This window comes from Arthrobotrys flagrans (assembly GCF_004000055.1).
Source record: "Arthrobotrys flagrans strain CBS H-5679 chromosome Unknown unitig_8, whole genome shotgun sequence".
NCBI classification, from domain to species: Eukaryota; Fungi; Ascomycota; class Orbiliomycetes; order Orbiliales; family Orbiliaceae; genus Arthrobotrys; species Arthrobotrys flagrans.
The window spans coordinates 294,395-308,125 of NW_027137553.1; the positions used below are offsets into that span (position 1 = coordinate 294,395).

Genomic DNA, 13,731 nt, shown 5'->3' on the forward strand with positions numbered 1-13,731 from the left:
GATTTTTACCTTGCCGCATCAGCTGTTTCGCCTGGAGTATTCTGAAAGGGATAATTGAAAGAGGAATAATTGTGATTTCTAACTTGCATCATGCATGCAGATCAAGAAAGGGCCATCACCAACGCGAAAAATACAACAAACGGGCACCCAAGCCGACGGAAAATCTATTTCAGGTTAGGATACGGACTATCTTATCACTAAGTGGATTCATACGATGCAAGTTATAGAGAGTGGAAACATATGTTGGCATGTGATTCAATTACACGTTTCTAAATACTACAAGGAATTCCAGCGCTGTATATACTAGCTATATCTGTCCCAACTGTATCTATGTACATATCCTGTCTATGCCTAGGTATCTACGTCACATCTATGTACTAACTATATCTATATGTCCTAATTACAATGTAATGGATTGATTATATTATAATGGCATAACTCTACCAGAACCGATATCCCCGAGACCCGTCCCAAAACTCGCTTTCCCAGATTCCATCATATAGCCAGGGAAATTGTTCTTCCATCTCCTTAAAACTGAGTGGTTCCGCCACACCATAAGGTATGTCGCTTTCATCCTCCATCTCAACCGAGTACGCCAATGGTAGATACTCTTCTCGGTCTCCTTGTACACCCTTGAACCTCTTCGTATGACAATGGTCGCGAAAATAGTTTATTTTACTAAAGACCACGATTTTCAGCGAGGGTAGGAAGTTTGGTAGTGTTATTTTGGCGAATTGTTGGGCTTTTGCTTGTAAGAATAGAACCCTAGTGGGGACTTTTAGGAGGGCATCAAGGTCATTATCATCGTCTTCTTCATCAGAATCAAAATCTGCCGGGTTGTATCTGGGCTCCCCGAGGATATGCACAAGTTGTATGCTTTTAGATGAGATATACCACCTTTACAACATGTTATACAAATATATTAGTATATTGTCGTGAACTTCACAATTTGAGGAAATAGAATACGTACCACCGGCTAATTCACGGGTACCTTGAGGATCTGCAGAGCGGCTAGTTCCGCTATGATGCTCTTCTCCCTCTCCTCATGCTGCTCTCTCGTAAGAAACCCCTCCATATCCTCCATACCATACCAGTCACAACAGCAAATTCTTAGCTGTCTCAAGGTGTCCTTCACTCTGAAGAAACAATGGTTTGACGGATCGAATTTTGGAAACTGTGGCAGATTGCAAGACCGAAATTCCTCTAACTGTTCGCACTCTGCTAGCAGGCTTTGAAGATTATTGTTTCTGCTGACATAGCGTGGAATTTGGTCTGGTATCGAGTCGTCGAAGTATATGATCCCCAAACAAAAATGAAGGCGCTTGACAGTTGACAGGTCCAAGGCGTGAGAACAGAACAGGTCGTCCCTGTCGCATGATTTGCGATCGGAATCACCCCGGTCTACAACTTCCGATCTAAACAAAGTGAGGCCTTTCCCGACTCTCCTGTTCGGATTTGCTTCAGCCCAATATCCAATTGGGATATCGTTCCCAAGCAGAGATAGTTCCCGGAGGGACTTCATTCCAAATATCGTATCAAGCAATTTGATCCCATCGGCCCAGAGAGCTGGTTTTTTGACTGGACGGAGCTCAGGTTCCCAAAACTTCAGGTCAAGACTATGCAGATTTTTCAGCCTGCATAGTAATCTAGTTAAGGCTGTGACATCCGTTTCTCTGTCCGAAAGATTAATGTTCAGGAATTGAAGAGCGAGGGCTCGTAAGTTGTAATGGTGTAGGCCAAGATAGTCGAAGTACCCTACATTGGAGGCGCATGGCGACGGGACATTTAACCTGAGAGCTCGCATGTTTCTATTATGTATGAGAAACGGTAATACATCTGGTCCCGCCTCAAGAGATGAACAAAGGGACAAAGAGTGTAATTGGTTTTCCTTTAGCATCGGCTGGACCGTCGAATTGATAAACTCTATCGTCGATGGACTAATCCCTCTCCCTGCATCGGGGTGGATTACCTGGAGATTACGGATGTGTTTGAGGTGAGGGTTCGGAAGCTCGGTATTGAAAAGGTTCTCCTTTTGGTAAAGATCGATTCCATGTTTATGATGTGGTTTCAACCGAATTGTGGAATACAAAATCGGGATAACTATTGAGCTGAATGCTTTTGATACAAGGCAGACCTGTTTCAAATCCGTCGTATTTAGCCGTGGATTTATTGATGTGTTTTGATTATTACCGGGAGATGACTCAGCTGAGACAACCCGAAGCTTAAGGTAGACGTGCCTCGTTGACAATCAACATCTTTATTTCGAAGGGTAATTCTGCAAGATAGGCCATCTTGATTAATTAAATTGCGTAGGCTGCTGTAGTAGCTTGTTTGAAAATATCGAGTGTTAAAGTGCAAAATTCATAGCTAAAGCCATCTTTAAATTTATAAATCACGTTATTAAGCGGGGTGGAGCATTGGTCGAGGCTAAAGCCAAATACGTAATTCGATTCGAAGCACGTTTTGGGAATGGTTCCGAGACCTTTAGATCTTGAATTGTCGACATCGGATTTAGTTCCCGCTGGAAGCCACAAGACTTGGTACCTTTTTAAAACAGCCTTGTACATATTTGACCTCATAAGTGCGGTTCTGTTTAGCGAGTCGGAATGGATCCATGGAGTCAAGATTTTCTTGAGAAATATGGCCAGTGCACAGCTGCACAGGATAGCGAAACCTTTCCGTCGGCTCCAGCTTCTATTTTTTGGTTTGCAATTTAAAAGACCCACAATTGCACAGGTTCCGAACTATAAATAGCCAATTTAGGAACCAGGAATACCTTCAACTACCGAGGCCATGGGTCGAAAAATTGTGTGAAGACGTTTTTGGAGTATAAGAATTAATACTGATTATTAAGCATCGGTTACTTTGGCTTGATGTCGGCCACTCCAGGTAGCTAAAAATGTAATATCATGATGTGGGGGCAGCCAATGTAGCAACTAATTTCTACCACAAGGATCCATCGCTGTATTTTATTAGCCAACCTGCGATACTTCCATTGGCAGCGATAACTTTATGACTTACTCATCCGCCCAAGGTTTATCCCTTCTCTCGAACTCCATGATCCTCATATCAGGAAAGAGCCATCTAACCTCCCCGATGTCGGTCAACCTTAGGCTAGGAATCAACTCCTCCTCTTCTCTAACATAGTCCACAAGATATATTATCGGGTGCTGAGCAGTTACGTATATAGGAGGTGGTATTAGTGTAAAAAATGCTATCACGGAAAGTTTGGGCTGTTTGCCTCTAATATTGGTATGGTAGATGTGTTTTTTTGCGATTGCAAGGGCATCATTCGCTGGTTCGTATAAGGCTCCGTTCGCGAACCTCGGAGTGCCTACTATCCGCAAAAGTCTCAGATTTTCTGGTAGAATGATCTATAAATGTGACAAGGGCATTGTATTATTAACAAAGCTTTCACAGTCGAGGGACTCTGGTTTTTAGGGTTATACGGAAGGAGGCTCACAGGTCTATTATCCCTGACCAAATCGATACCTAGGGCTACTTCTTCCAACAGGGGCCAGCTCGTGAGAAAGAACCCGTCGTAACCGTTATCGGGAGGCAATTTGAATTTTATCGTTCGCACTGTGTTGTCCAAAATGTAGCTAGAATTCTTATGCTCGATCCATACCCTTCTTAGGGTCTTACTATGGTAATACTTGATCGCATCATATTTTGGTAGATTTTGCTCTCGTGGGAAGATAATATAGAGAGTTTCGAGAGGCGACAGCCTCGGTAATATTGTTTCGAATGTTTCCGGCGAGCAGGTTTCAATCAGCTGGAGGGACTTGAGATTCGGCATTTCTTCAATATTGCAGATCGTCTGGAGGAGAGATTCGATCCGTGGACAATGTTCCAAACGTAGTGTTCTGAGGATTTTATAATCAATCAAATTTCTGGCGCAATCATTCAGGAATCTACCAAGATTAGGGAATCCGTAAATGTAAAGATCTCGGAGGACTTTCAACGCTGCTTCAATCTGTAGGAAAGTGTATGGGTTCGAGAACATATCCGGATACCCTAAGAAGCTTTTGAGTTGACTTCCCAATGGACATAATATGGCCAATGATTTGAGGGATTCACCCTTGTCCTCGATGATGGTCCAGAGATCTCGAATGTGACTGAGATAGCACATATCCGTGACATATAGAGATTCAAGATTTGGAAATATTCCCGGAGTAAGTACTCTCTCAGACGCCCTTTGTGACCAAAAGAGGGAGGCTAGGGGTAGACAAACTTTGCGTATCGCCGTTTGTTGACGCAAAAACGGTTCTCCTGGGAAGTACTGGAGATAATTGTCTATTCCCCAACCGTTGAGCCTGCAGGACAAAACATTAGAATCCTAATTTTCCTAAAATACAATTGCATGAATGGATTCAGACTGACACAAATGTATCCAGCTGGTTCGGCTGGAGTTTTAGAAGGAAATTTTTGAGCCTCACGGCCATGATTTCTGCTTTCACTGTTTGGCGGGATGGTCTTTCAGGGTATGATGAAATATATAAGCTCCTGATAATCGACTTGGCGTCTGGTAGATTTAGGAAATGATCGAAGTCCATTTCTGGGTGCGCATCTTGATCGAAATGTAACACCACTTCTCCACGATATAAATACTCAATCGCAATATCCTTAAATTGTCTCGAAGTCAAGCAAAGGTTGTATAAGGTACTCTTAACAGGAACTAGCTGTTAATATATCCAAGAAGGTAGCGTGGGACAAGAATAACGATTAGTATATAGCCGAAATCGAGTTTAGGGGGTTGGAGTTAACTTCGAGGCTTAGAGAAAAGCTGGCTGGTACAGTAATAGCTGATATGCCTGGGCTCCTTGTAGTGGTTGGGAGTTTAACATACGTATCGGAAGATCAAATGCAAGATCTCTGGAGGTAGAACCGGGACAAGTGAGGACGATGGTTTAAGATCGATATCGCCTGCGCCGTTTCCAGAACCCCCTTTAATAAAAATATTTGAACCACCATCGTCACTAGTAGGTAAAGGTACGGCCGATTGGATTCGGGCGTTTGTTGACATTGCAGGTGCACTGCACTCCACCCGGACTCCGCGTGGCTGTCTAGCGCTGGGTGAGGGTCCTTTTGGCCTACAGGCGAGTTTGGAATAGAGAAAATGACCCGAGATACTATAAGTCTATCTTGGATGGTCTTCTATTACAAGTGTGTATGTTGAGGGGATTCTCGAGTAGCCAGGGTGGATTCGATTCGAGGCAAGGTCGACTGGGCCAATGCAAGACTGACGTCCTTGTCGCAACGCGAAAAATACCACACGGATTAGACCCACGTTAGTAGCCCTGCGGTGTCAGTTCAAAGCAAGCTTTAAAATCACCATGTAGGATGGATGAAAAATAAAACTAGTAATAATTACCCTCGATTAATCTGGGTCTATGGTTAGTATATTCTTTTGCTTGCTGCGATATCCTAGTCATTGTAAGTTTCTGAGGATATTTTTGTTTATCAGTTCTAGCTTGAGTCAAGGATATCGATGCAAAGATGCTCGACATCATGCGACACGGTTATATATCCTATTATTAATATATTCTACTTAGGGAAGATGTTGGCCTAAATATTTCTATCTGCATACGTTTATAAAGTGAGAAGATCTCTGGGCAGGAACATAAGCTTGGGACGAGAGTTTGGATCAGTATTGGCGGTGTCAAGGATCTACGGAGTTAAGTGGCGACAAGCAGTTGGTGGACACAACAGCTTGTTGCCCATAGCTGAGACCGTTGCACCACATCTGACATAAGTAACTGCCGCAGCACCCTTCAAGTGCGAACACCTTTCTTACGAAACAATACCGTGATCAGGATCTCAAAAATTTCCCCCTGCGAAGGTTCAAGCTAATCATGGAAGTTCGAACCCCTCAAACCCTTCACCTGAGTAGGAATGCAATACACGAAAACGCGCCACAATGCACAACAACAACGCGATCCTACCTCCTGAGCATCCCACCTGAAATACTCCGATATATTCTCGAATATGTGAGTATAAAATTTCAACAGTGTAGTAATTGACGCAAGACGCTAGGGGCAATTACAAAGAACGCGGGCTTCAAAATATCCGAACTAATCATACACATATTGGGATAGACGCTTCTTGTTGGAGGTTTGCCCAATGTGGCACTCACATGTAGGGCACTGAACCCCCTTGCTACGGAAATATTGTACAGGACTGTCACGATCAACACAAGCTTTAGTGGGTTCTTCATATATCAAATAGAGAGTCTCCTACACCTCAACCACTCGGGTCTTCAATACATTAGAAACCTGAGAATCCAGGATAACTACGTCTACGATGATTTTCCTGAAGGCATAGATTTTGGAGATGGGGCATCTTTCGCGCGACCCATCATGGAGATGCATCTCAGGCTTCTCCTGCGACGTCTCAAACTAGGACAACTAAGGGAGTTTCAGTAGGTTTAATCCAGATCGATCCCGACCGAATATATAACCGGTGTTAGATTAACCAGTAATCGACACAGCATCTTGACACACCAAGAGGACCCGCTGAGAACAATTCCGAACACTCTTGTAGGCCAATTGGCAGGTGTTAAACACTTGAGCTTGCCGGCGGAGTTAGTGAGAACCTGTGATTGGGTTACCGATTCCAAAATCACTTTTCGCGGACTTGAGTCATTCCGCCTAACCAACATTTGCAACTCACAAGACTTCATTGATTTGTGGCGGTTTCTCGAGAATAGCGTTAGCTCCTTAAAAACACTATATCTCAGCAGCATTTTTAAACACGGCGAAATAACAGGTGATCTACTCTCCCTAAATAGCATCGACCCGGTGTTCCTCATTGATCTCAAGGATATCCTACCCAAACTCCTTGCTATGAAAACCAGTCTCCGTCTTACTAACCTCCGATCTTTACAATTGTTTGGCAGTTGCCATTCTGAGACACTCAACGAAGCTATCCCGATGTTACAGCCGCTGGAGACACTCTATCTATACCCCTACTACAAATCTCACGGGGCGGCTCCGGAAAAACTGTCATTTAGCATTCTGAATAACCACAAGGACACCTTAAGACGGTTCTGGTTCGAAGATCCTAAGTTCTCCCTGGTCTCCTTTGATGCTGCTTCCGACAGCTCAATTACGAAATTAGAAATGAATAGCTTTCCCAAGGTTGAAGAGGTTTCCGTTACTACTGGTAATATTCATCAACTTGAATATGTCAGTCTATCGAACCCCACATCCCTCCGTGTGAGTGTTTGTTGGCTTACTTGCAAATAGTTGCAATTGGGTCTCCCCATTAACACGCGGCTATTGCGTATCCTCGACGCATTTCCATCGAGTATACATAAGCCTTATGGCCTTACGGAGTACGCTCTGACGGTGGTCAAAACGCATATTGCTTCTTTAAATGGCCAAAAACCAGCGCTTTCATTAATTTCAATTGGTCCCTATTACCCCTCCCTCGATACACAATCGTTCGTTTCTGACGACGTACGCATCAAGTTCTTGGTGAAGTACGACGAGGATAAGGACACGGTATGGTACCCGGTGTTAATGGAGGTAGAAACTAAAACTGTGGAAGAGAGGTTTCCAGAGTGTGATATTGTGCATGCGGAAAGACCTGAAGGGCCATGGCAGCCAGGGTAATTTATATTCTCATACTTGTTGTCATAGATAAGCCAATACCTATATCCTCAAGACTACGTCTACAGTGGCCTTTACAACGAGGCTTGTAATTTTGAGTCACCTAAGAACCTCTATTATTAAGTTGATGTTGTGTGTTGTGGGGGTTCCAGGCCAGCATTCGATGCCTGTGCTGAAAACTAAGAGTTCTCTATTGGGTTCAGTATCTCCTCTAGAATCACCGAAGCCTGTAGACAGTGAAATAGGCCAGATGACTGCCAAGAGTAGACTAATTACATAATCAAATAAACACGTGATGTGCTAAAAGCATGACTTCGAACGGCCTGAAGTCTCATCATTCGCGCCATACTAATATTAGACCCTTTCTTCAACATGCAACATTTCACACTTGCACATTACAACCTACTTCATCATTCTCTCACCCCGGATACCACAAATCATCCCTGGCTTAGAGCTTACTCTAAGGTCACGATTTTTAGGTATCACTGAAGAGGGACCTCACTGTCCTTGAGCAGCGGTCTTATCCTTATCCTTTGCTCTGGCACTTCATGTGTTCGTTCTTCCTCCACAAATCCGGATAATTACACAAAGCTGGAAAATTCCAAAACAAAAGCCAATAGTTCTCTTAAATTTCATTTACCAATTGCAACCCATTGAGTTCTTCAAGATGCAATCAAGAGCTTTGCCTGACCTCAAGGACCAAATGATCCTATCGTGGGAAGCGCCAAGCCGTGGATTCAGCGGCCCTGATATCTGTCTCTTGCCACCTGAGATACTTAGCATGGTTGTTGAATATGTATGTACATGTACACACTCAAACCCACTCCCTTTAGATGTCATTTAACCTCCTTGGTGATATATTGGTTAATATAAAGGTCTTATAGCTGCCACGGCGTACTTTGGTTGCCATGTGCCGTGTGTGCAAAACATTTAAATACGTTTCTAGCAAGGTTTTGTACAGGCGGCTTGATATTCCAATCTCTACCACTGGTTTCAACGCGAGAGCCATCGAGAGCTTGCTGCAGCCCAATAATAGGGGTTTGGAAGATATCCGCGAACTCTACCTCGTTCTTGAAGGCCAATTCGATGAAGGCGAGGAGGGCCTTTTGGTTCTGTGTATTCCCCAGAAGAAACTATCCTTTACACGCAAGTCCAAGCGAACACTGACATGCTTTTGCGGCTCTTGCTTCGGCGCTTCCGCCCAAACCAATTACTATCGTTTGGGTAAGCTAACTAAATACTCTGTCATAATATCTACTACTACGAAGCTAACAATTCTAAATTATAGGATTGTACATCTAGAAGGACAAGAGGAAGGTTTTACATTCCATCGACCCCCTCCACTACCAAAAGAACTTTTGGCGATCCAATCGGGGATTAGAACTGTGTCGTTGCCTAGCACGCCAATGGTAAAGGGGCTTGAGGGCGTGTTTCCAGGGTTAACTCATCCCGAGCCAATAAGTCCTCTCGCGATCGGGACTTTCTAAATCTATGGAAAGTCTTGCGAGATTCCGCGTCGTCATTAAAAACGCTATGTCTTGAAGGCGACCCCAGTTTACCCCCGGACTACGGATTGATAGCCGCTCTTAACACCCCCCAAAACCAAGAGGTTTTCCAATGACCTTAAAAGAAGATTAAATTCCGTTTTTACAGACCTGGAGTTGCCGAACCTTCACCACATCAAGTTTACTTGTTTCCCCCAGCTAGGGAACTTCCACTCTGCATCTTTTAATGATCTTATCAACTTTAAAAACGTCAAAACTTTGAGTCTCTTTGATTGCCAGGATGCCGATCTTTTGCTTTTGAAAGCTGTTGGTGAAATGCATTCACTCAAATATCTTGAGTTAGTGGACAGCTGCTATGCAAAGACGGCTAATAAGATTTTACCTCAATTGAAGCCTCTAGAGAGACTCTGTTTAAGAGTACTGGTACCAAAGGGAGAGAAAGGCAACATAACATCCCAAAGCATCCAAAAACATCGAAATCTTGAAATTCTCTGGTTAGAAGACTCATTAGATACAATCGGAGACCCATTACACGACCCTTCACAGACAGAAGCCTACTTAGAGAAGATAGTCTTCTTCGACTTCCCATATCTTAAAGAAGTAGCCATACTCTGCAACCGGTACAAATTTCTGGTGAGTTAAACTAGAGCATCTCGCCTTAATATTCTCGAGTTCGTACTAAGTAGCCAAGATATCCCTGCTAGAAAGCGTTTCGATCGTCCGTCTTCGGGTCGTCGCCGATGATTCCCGACACACCTGTCCCTCAGAAGAAGCCCGTTTTGCGATGTATGCCAACGAACTCGTCAAGCACAATATTAATCTTCAAGAAGCGGATAGGAAAGGTTCCCTGTCAGTGATTATAGTGGAAGCGGTCACATTGGAATATGGCCGAAGAGAACATATACATCGAATAATCAAGGATGCCCCAGAAGACGCAATACGGATATACCATGTCACGTACAGCAGAAATGTATTTGGCTTGGTAGTACACGCTCTCAGCCCAATCACTGAGGAACAATTCGAGCAGGTTCATCCCCACTCGAGGATCCTGAGCTATGAACCAGAAGCCAAGCCTTGGGATCCATAATTGCATTAATTGTGCGTTGGACTTGAAAATTGCAACAAAGTTAGTCAGCTATCCTGCGGCTGAATTTACGTCTTGTATATTTACAACCTGCTGGGCCTTTGTTTCTTTGTTCGAAAGCATCTTCCTGCTTTTTGTTTTACTTTCCAGTACATCACATATTCAATTTAGGTGCTATTAAGTACCCTATTTTTTTGAAAATGGAATTTCATTCTTCGGGACTAGAAAACACTATTAGAGGTTTCGTCTGGGCTAACCTGCCTTTGGATATATCTTACCTCATCCTCGACGCGCTCGAATGGCCAAGCCACTCAGTTTGCAGAAGAGTATGCCATTCCTGGCGTACCTATTTTGACCAGCCCAGACTGGTCACAAAACGCTATAATTCGCCTATAATCGCCAAAAGGGCTATCCACAAAATTCGAGAGCTCGATGGAACCGTGACCACCAATATCTTCGAACTACCGGGCCAGGCAGAAGTTTCTCTAAAACAAATCCATCGTATCCTTACGGGGCCTGTACTTGCATTCTTTCTATATCGAGGTCCGGAAACACGGGTGGTTGATTTTGGAAAATACTGTTACTTTGCGCCAGAAGAGAGAGCATTTTATCGATCCCGGGTGCGGAAGGCCGAATCTACAGATCTCAGGGGCTATTTCCCCGATGCCATTGTCGGAAAAATAACAAACATGATGTTTAATCCGGAGTACGATGAGGTTGACAGCGGCAGTGAAAGAGAAGGGATCGAAGAATATACACCACTGCCTATCGGTCCCTGGGCTCTTCGGTTAAATCATATTCCGTTCGCCGACGAAGCTGTGGTTTCTGAATCTTCTTTGCCAGTGAAATTTGAGCCTCGTTTTGCATCTCTAACCGATCCCCAGATTTTTGTGCTGGTTCGAGAATACCTCCGTGAGCACATCAATAAACTTTCGAGGTCTCCAACAGTTAGCGAATTAGTAATTGGGATTATTAGGGTGATCGCTCGCTATTTTAGAGATAAGGAGCACTCTTATTTGGATGGCATGGGTGTATTTATATCGTTTAGGGGAGTTATGAATGACCAACATTCTTCGCCCGGTTTTCTCCCTATCGAGATGTCAGTAGAGAGCGCCTGTGCATGGATTGAAAGGGGGGACGAAGAGGAAAAGGACTACGAAGAGGAGGGGACAAAGAGGCAGCAGGCAAAGAGGCAAAAGACAATGAAGAAGAGAACAGCGACGAATAGACTTGCGTAGTGATATCATAGTTCCGAGGATATAGACCTATCCGAGTGTATTGTACTAGGGCTTAGAGTGTACAGAATGAATCAAATGTTCACACTTTAGGCAAAGTTACAATATTTATGTATCTAAGTATGTAAATCGCCGTTCGGTAAATTCAAAAGCCATAAAGAAGCCGCTCCAATACCCAAAGAGACCGACCGACTCCAATCCCAATTTTAGAAAACTGCATACAGACTTGCCTCAAGCAACCAAACTCCAGCATATATGTATACTTTTGTGTCTATATTAAAAAAAGAACAATAACGCGAAAAGGCACAAAATGAACGAGTTGAAGCTGCTCTGACCAAACATATGTAGCGGACTTGCGGATGCAGATGATGGTTCATCGGCCGTTGGTGTAGGCGGTGCAGATGTACTTTCAGGAGCAGTGGTAACTGGTGGCATTGTATTCTTTGGCGTCGGATCTGTCGTTTGAATCACGACGAGTTCGGTGTTAGAGTCGTCTACACTGGAGCTGGATTCCACAGTGAACAAGCCAGACAGCGTCCTGGATCTAGCCGTTGGTGTCGATGCAGAACTACTGGCGGGCTCGACTTCAAGCGACTCAGGGGACTCAACCTGCGTAGACGAAACCGATAACTCTGGGACTGAGGAAGTCGTTTCGGCTACTTCCGTTGGTGTAGTGATAGATACCACTACTCGAGTAGCAAGTTCGACTGGAGCTGGAATTGGGGTTTCGGTCTGAGGGGCTGGCTCAACTGTGGGCGTATTCCCAACAATTGGAGGTATCTCTGTAACACTAGTCGACATAGAAGAAGCCACAATTGGGATCGGGTCGGCGGATGAAATTGCCTCCGGTTCTGGAGCAGGAGTCGGCTCTACAGGAGCTGCTGGGCTCGAGGTGGAGACAGATGCATCATCGTCACCGTCACCCCCGCCACTCGCGGACTTTCCGAACCCAATACTGAGGCGCTGGGCAGAGTTGACCCCGGTTATCTTGCAGAACTCGAGGCCATAGCTCAAAAGACCTTTTTTTTATCAAGGATGCTTGTCAAATTTCGCTCTTTGTAATCCATGAGGAGAGATACGACATACCCGAGACATCTGCGTATCCACAGTTGATTAAAACACATGGGAGTAGCGATTCGTAAAAGGCCTGGCTATCGCAGATGCAAGTTGCATTTGTTGATGGACATCTGGTCGCACCGACTGCAGCAGGAAGACAGTCTTCCTACATCGGATAAAAGGAAGGGGCCGGACCTTAGTCATGTCGTCTTTTTTTTGTTTCCTGGAGTTTATAAGGCAGGTGATTTGAGACAAGTTATACATACTATGCATGCTGGCAGTTCTGCCCTCGCCAAAATTATACTCCTCGCCGACGCCACCTTCAGAAGGAATAAACACAAATTATACCGCGATACGAAACGCATTCTCGTTTAATATATTGTCGACCGGGGAGTATTAATATCGGCTAAAATTCCGGCGTTGAAAATGGAGTTCAAGAAGCAAAATATGAACATAAGACTCAGAGCTCTGAAAGGATTGTGAGGGGAATGAAAAAAATATCCCTTGTCGCACATCCCCTCTTGCGCGGGGGATTTTTCCCATCGTAACGATTATATATTGCAGCGTCTGTGCCAAAAAGTGGGAACAACCCCAGTCCAAAAACCGTAAAACCTGAAAAAAGTTATCAGACGAAAAAAAAAAAGGAGATTCGGGACATTTTTTCCCTCTGTTAAGCCCCGTGAGTCTTTTTTCTTCAGCAGCTCAAAAATGCAGAAAGCCTTGTCGAATGATATGGTCATGCGGTTCGGCGGCGCACATACCAGAGCTTTAGCTCTTGCGACTCAGGGTAAGGGTACCCATAGCTCCAGCGAGCTATGGAGGTTTAGTCAAGGTTGAGCTGCAGCCTGCGTCCTTGTGAGCATTAAGAGATTTCGTCCCGCCCCCTGCAGTCCTGGCAAGCCCCTCTATGAAGATCTTATTGTTCTGGCTAGACCAAGCTTAATGAGATATCGATAATGGAGGGTAGCCCCACTTCCAACGTGCCGTGCACACCATTCGTCTAAGCGAGTATGGCTGCCAAGGAGCTAGTAAGAGCTATCAGCTGCCTAAGCTTACGGGACGGGAGGTAAAAAACTCCAATGTTTACGTCAGAATTTAGATATCAACTATGACACAGACGTGAGACGGAAAAGCCGGGTTTGGGTTTTACGTTTGTTCGGTTTTTGGGAGTTGAAGCCGTTAAAGAAGTACACAATCCCCGGGTTTCCTGCTGCCAAACAAGGTTGAACGTTGAATGC

At 44.4% G+C, this 13,731-nt stretch overlaps 7 protein-coding genes across 7 annotated transcripts; 4 read left to right on the plus strand and 3 right to left on the minus strand.

Annotated features, from left to right (window-relative positions):
• Window positions 1-440: 440 nt before the first annotated feature.
• DFL_006590 (uncharacterized protein) lies at window positions 441-1,804 on the minus strand (the record flags this gene model as incomplete). Its single annotated transcript, XM_067636043.1, has 4 exons — window positions 441-897; window positions 971-976; window positions 1,092-1,616; window positions 1,755-1,804. The coding sequence occupies 4 exons, from the start codon at window positions 1,802-1,804 to the stop codon at window positions 441-443; spliced, it is 1,038 nt and encodes a 345-aa protein (XP_067487700.1).
• A 1,139-nt stretch (window positions 1,805-2,943) lies between these two features.
• DFL_006591 (uncharacterized protein) lies at window positions 2,944-5,026 on the minus strand (the record flags this gene model as incomplete). Its single annotated transcript, XM_067636044.1, has 5 exons — window positions 2,944-2,962; window positions 3,022-3,374; window positions 3,464-4,316; window positions 4,384-4,682; window positions 4,850-5,026. 5 exons carry the CDS (start codon window positions 5,024-5,026, stop codon window positions 2,944-2,946), a joined length of 1,701 nt encoding a protein of 566 aa, XP_067487701.1.
• Window positions 5,027-5,855: 829 nt separating this feature from the next.
• Window positions 5,856-7,616, plus strand: DFL_006592 (uncharacterized protein; the record flags this gene model as incomplete). Its single annotated transcript, XM_067636045.1, has 4 exons — window positions 5,856-5,990; window positions 6,099-6,421; window positions 6,491-7,187; window positions 7,248-7,616. 4 exons carry the CDS (start codon window positions 5,856-5,858, stop codon window positions 7,614-7,616), a joined length of 1,524 nt encoding a protein of 507 aa, XP_067487702.1.
• A 664-nt stretch (window positions 7,617-8,280) lies between these two features.
• DFL_006593 (uncharacterized protein) lies at window positions 8,281-8,915 on the plus strand (the record flags this gene model as incomplete). Its single annotated transcript, XM_067636046.1, has 3 exons — window positions 8,281-8,409; window positions 8,498-8,837; window positions 8,902-8,915. The coding sequence occupies 3 exons, from the start codon at window positions 8,281-8,283 to the stop codon at window positions 8,913-8,915; spliced, it is 483 nt and encodes a 160-aa protein (XP_067487703.1).
• Window positions 8,916-9,433: 518 nt separating this feature from the next.
• On the plus strand, window positions 9,434-10,205 carry DFL_006594 (uncharacterized protein; the record flags this gene model as incomplete). The annotated part of the gene is made up of 2 exons (XM_067636047.1): window positions 9,434-9,751; window positions 9,810-10,205. 2 exons carry the CDS (start codon window positions 9,434-9,436, stop codon window positions 10,203-10,205), a joined length of 714 nt encoding a protein of 237 aa, XP_067487704.1.
• A 686-nt stretch (window positions 10,206-10,891) lies between these two features.
• Window positions 10,892-11,440, plus strand: DFL_006595 (uncharacterized protein; the record flags this gene model as incomplete). Its single annotated transcript, XM_067636048.1, has 1 exon — window positions 10,892-11,440. One exon carries the CDS (start codon window positions 10,892-10,894, stop codon window positions 11,438-11,440), a length of 549 nt encoding a protein of 182 aa, XP_067487705.1.
• Window positions 11,441-11,713: 273 nt separating this feature from the next.
• Window positions 11,714-12,858, minus strand: DFL_006596 (uncharacterized protein; the record flags this gene model as incomplete). The annotated part of the gene is made up of 3 exons (XM_067636049.1): window positions 11,714-12,456; window positions 12,524-12,659; window positions 12,760-12,858. The coding sequence occupies 3 exons, from the start codon at window positions 12,856-12,858 to the stop codon at window positions 11,714-11,716; spliced, it is 978 nt and encodes a 325-aa protein (XP_067487706.1).
• Window positions 12,859-13,731: the final 873 nt, after the last annotated feature.